Source organism: Phalaenopsis equestris, unplaced genomic scaffold, assembly GCF_001263595.1.
Source record: "Phalaenopsis equestris unplaced genomic scaffold, ASM126359v1 Scaffold000149, whole genome shotgun sequence".
Classification (NCBI taxonomy): domain Eukaryota; kingdom Viridiplantae; phylum Streptophyta; class Magnoliopsida; order Asparagales; family Orchidaceae; genus Phalaenopsis; species Phalaenopsis equestris.
Genome location: NW_018164591.1, coordinates 287,279 through 291,968, shown reverse-complemented (window position 1 = coordinate 291,968; position 4,690 = coordinate 287,279). Strand labels below are relative to the sequence as shown.

At 37.5% G+C, this 4,690-nt stretch overlaps 1 protein-coding gene across 1 annotated transcript; it reads left to right on the top strand.

Moving 5' to 3' along the window:
* Positions 1-2,682: 2,682 nt before the first annotated feature.
* On the top strand, positions 2,683-4,190 carry LOC110021824 (ribonuclease 3-like protein 2). Its single transcript, XM_020720487.1, has 3 exons — positions 2,683-3,251; positions 3,342-3,509; positions 3,705-4,190. The coding sequence occupies exons 1-3, from the start codon at positions 2,787-2,789 to the stop codon at positions 4,188-4,190; spliced, it is 1,119 nt and encodes a 372-aa protein (XP_020576146.1). The 5' UTR covers positions 2,683-2,786.
* The last annotated feature ends 500 nt before the right edge of the window (positions 4,191-4,690 follow it).

Sequence of the window (4,690 nt, the reverse complement as noted above, 5' to 3'; positions counted from 1 at the left end):
AAAAATATCGGATGAGGATTTACCAATTCCTTTGCTGTTTAATTGGTAATCTGAAAAATGGATGTAAAAGGGTACTTAATTTTTTCATAGTATTCTTTTGGGTGACCTATTCACAATTGCCTATATTCAATACAACACTTTTTTTTAATGTTTGATCTATGAATTGAAAAAATAGATGAAATTGGATGCTTCATTTGTAAATAATAATGTTTTGGTTGGCATGTATGGCATTGCCTCGAATTAAAAATATGGGATGAAAGAGGGTGCTTCATTGAGGTGTGGGTTGTGTGATGTAGTTGGGTGTTGTGTGTTGTGGTTGTGGGTATGTGTGTGATGTGAGTGCGTGTTTCATGGTTGTGTGTGTGTGTGTGTGTGTGGTATAGAGCTATGCGAGATGTGGGTCTTGATGTAGGTTGTGTTATGGTGTGGTTGTTTGTGTGTGCAGTGGGTTGTGGTTGGGTATTGTGTATTGTGGTTACAGGTGTGTTGTATGGGGTTGTGTGCACTTCATTGGTGTATATCCTTACAAATGGGTTTCCATGTATTTAATTACCTCAAATGAAAAATATGGGAAGGGCTTTTATTAACCCCTTTGTGGTTTGAAGAGCGAACTGTGTTGTGGTGTGGTTGTCTGTGTCTGCTGTGGGTTGTAGTTAGGTTTTGTGTGTCGTGGTTGTGTATAACCCCTTTGTGGTTTGAAGAGCAGATTGTGTTGTGGTGTGGTTGTTTGTGTGTGCTGTGGGTTATAGTTAGGTGTTGTGTGTCGTGGTTGTGGATGTTTGGTGTGGGGTTATGTGTGTTGTGGGCCTCAATGTGGGTATGTTGTGATGTGGTTGTTTGTGTGTGTTGTGGGTTGTGGTTGAGTGTTGTGTTGTGGTTGTGAGTGTGTGCGTGGTGTAGGGTTGTGTGTGTTGTGGGTGTTTCATTGGTGTAAGCAGCATTGGGGTGCCATATACTTAATTGCTTCAAATGAAAAATATGGGATTGGGTTTTATCAATTCATTTGATGTTTGAGTGACAATTTGGAAAATGGATGTAAATTTGTGCTTGATTTGTTCATAACATTCTTTCAGGTGGCCTGCTTGCAATTGCCTCTATTCAATGCTATACAATTTTTTTTAATGTTTGAGCTATGAATTGCAAAATGGATGAAAGAGGATGCTTTATATGTTGATGGAAACATTTCGGGTGGTCTGTATGTAATTGCCTCTAATTAAAAATATGGGAAGGGGTTTTATTAGTCCCTTTGCTGTTTGAAGAATGGATGACATAGGAGGGTGCTTCATTGAGTTGTGGATTATGGGTTGTATTGTGCTTCATGAAGATAGCCCTCGATCGCAGGGTCAATTATTTGCGTTTCTTTTTGCTAGCAAAGACATTTGATTTTATGCAGTTATTATTGTACTGCTTGGATTTATTTCATGTAGTTTAATCAAATATTTTGCTATTCTATATTATTTCTTCTTATTGTACGCTTTGTGATTTCATTTTTGATATTTTTTAATGCGGTGAGATTGACATGTATTACTTGTACAGAACATTTCTTTAGCATAGACTCATAAAGAGAGAGGTGCAGAAGGAAAATTGCGACAACAGTTTTTATGTTATATGAGTACTACAACTTGTACATTGATCGAACTCTTTGCATGACATCTACTTACATTGACAATAAGTATGTTGGGGAGCTACTACAAAGACCCCTACGAGATTCATCAATATGTTTCATATGACACAACCCATATTTATAAATCTACTCGATAAGCTACATATAAATCATGGATCTACTTGATAGATCTCCTACGGGAGACAATTCTACAGGTGCTCACAGCGAATCACAAAGAACTGTTATTTCTTCCGGTGGGCAAATAGGCTTGAAGAATCAACTGCCGAGAGTGACCAAGGGTGAAGCTATTCCTGAAGGACGACATAACTACTGACATACGTAGTCTCCACTTTAAAATTAATATTTTCATATTATTAAATGTAATTTAAATAATCTTTTTTTTTGTCATAATTATAATACTTACTGTTAAATGAGATGTATATTTTATTTTTTGTACAGTTCTTCTTAAGTTGTTTTTTGCTTCTCAAGTATCAAATATATTGCTATGATACTTATGTTGCAAACAATATTACTACACAAGGGTAAAATTATCATTTGTTTGGAAATAACTACAAAATAGTTGTTTTTCGAAAGCACAAACTAAACAGTGAGTCAGCTCATACGGATCAACTACTGCGCAGTAGCTTTTCTGCGGCAGCTGCTTATCAACAACTAATTAACAAGCTACAACTATCTCAAATAGACTCTAAATTCGGTCTATGAACTTTTAGCCATACATAAAGAGTAACTACAAATGAAATTGTAAAACTAAAAAATTATACTTCAATAAGATAAAATTTGAACTCAAAATAAAATATTTGATTTGATTCATTCAATCCGAAATTAAAAGTTTTAGTTCCAAATGTAGAAGGACTCCAAAAAGATAATAATTTATTTTATAGTCGCATTAAAAACGAACTTCTGTTGACATGCAATAAACTTGCATATTTTAAAGAGATTCAGTGAAATTGTGGATTGACGCACGGCACCTCACCATCCTTCATTCCTTGCTGTCGAAGTTTAGAATAGTATTGATGATTTCCCTTTTTTTTTTAATAGAAAGTGCAAATATAACATTGGAAGAATTATTGCTCATATTTATTACCTTACCAATACCTGCTCTTCCGTTCTCCTCCCCCCATTACCCTCAAAAGCGCTAGAATTGCAAGAGATAGAGACGGCTATGGAGGAGTTCTACCTTAGCATTGCATCGATGCGGCCAGCGTCCGCTCTCCTATTCGCTTCGGCGGCGTCGCCTGTAGATTTCACACCCTCCTTGTTTGATTCCCCTCCGCCGACTCCTGCGCAGGATGTGACGTCCAACGTCGACGAGGAGATGCAGGAAGCATTAGAACAAGTACAATTCGTCATTGGCTACTCATTCAGTAATTTATCTCTCCTGGAGGAGGCCCTGACCCACTCCTCCCACCCAAGCCGCATTTCTTACCAGAGGCTTGAGTTCGTCGGAGATGCTGTGCTTAACCTTGCATTCACCAATTTTGTCTACCTTACGAACCCTTCAGTCGGTCCTGGTGCTCTTTCGCTCCTCCGAGCCGCCAATATCTCCACCGAGAAACTCGCTCGCGTCGCCGTTCGTCATGATTTTTACCGCTATCTCCGTCGGAACTCACCCTCGCTTGATTTAATGGTGTCAATTTATCGCTTCATTTTAATCTTAGTAATTTTTGTTTGTGCGATTCTATCGGAGTAGTAACTTTAGGATTTTCTTTTTTCCCAGGTGCAGGAATTCTCTGAAGCAGTTAGAAAAGAAAAAGAGGAGGACTATGCTGGAATTTCATATGGCGGAAGCATGGTAAAAGCTCCTAAGGTTTTGGCGGATATTGTAGAGTCTATTGCTGCCGCTATCTACATAGACTGTAGCTTCAATCTCGTGGAGTTCTGGAAGGTAAATTTTTTCCTTCTTTCTGGATATTTTGATTGATTTTCTTTTGCTCAAAATTTCCACCTGTTTCTACTTTCCCCCCTTATGTGGTAATTTGATATTTTTCCTGGATTTTTTTCTTTCTTTATGAATCATGATTCCGATTTTGTGCTAACAAGGCTGAAATTTGCTTTTTTTTTTTAATGATTACACCGATAGGTTTTTAGGGGAATTTTAGAGCCAATCATTACTGTGGAAACTCCAAACCAGCAGCCCGTTTCACACATCTATGAGCTATGTCAAAAGCAAGGATTGAGTATCGAGTTTAAGAATTGGAAGAAAGAAAATATTAACATAACTAATGTTTACGTTGATGGGGAGCTTCTTGGTGTTGGGTCCTCTGAGCAGAAGCCTATTGCAAAGCTCAATGCTGCCAGAGATGCACTGCAAAAGTTGTGCCATGATGAGGCTGACCGCATGGATATTGCCAAGTGCTCTTCACAGAGCAGTAGAACATTGGAAGACGTGGCAACATCCACACAGATGAATGGTGGGCTTGTGACGGGCAAGGCTGATGCAAATGGAGGAGAGGAAGTAGATGGTTCAAAACAGAGGCTTCATGATCTTTGTTCCAAGAAGCGTTGGCAAAAGCCAGTTTACAGGTATGTGATTACCCTTTTTAGGCAGTGTTTGATTGGAGCCTGAATTTACGTTAAATAAGATTTATCAAATCCAATAAATTCAATCGTTGATGTGATGGAGATGAACTCCCGAGCGGCTTTAGGAAGAAATTTTTAAATCTGTCTAACAATCATTTTTACTAAATCCGGATTTAAGTCCTAAAAGAGACGAAACGCAGGAAGAAAAGAAGTAACACGAAAAATTTTGATTTAACGAAAAGTTGGATTTCATTTTTCATTTTTTTAATGTTTGGCTAGATTTTGGGTAAATTCTCTTTAAATGATGCTACCAAACACTGCCTTACTCTTCTTAATAGCATTGCTTACTTGACTGGAACTCTTTAATCGTTGGTTGCATCGGTATCCTTTTTCCTAATTCAGAGAAAATGATAATAGGTGGGCAACAAAAATGGAATATTATGCTTTTTTTTTCAATTTTTTATTTTTGGAAAGGGAAGAATTTGATATTATGGAACAACCTAGAAGATATTTTGAAGAATAAACTTTTGAAGTTTACATGAATAA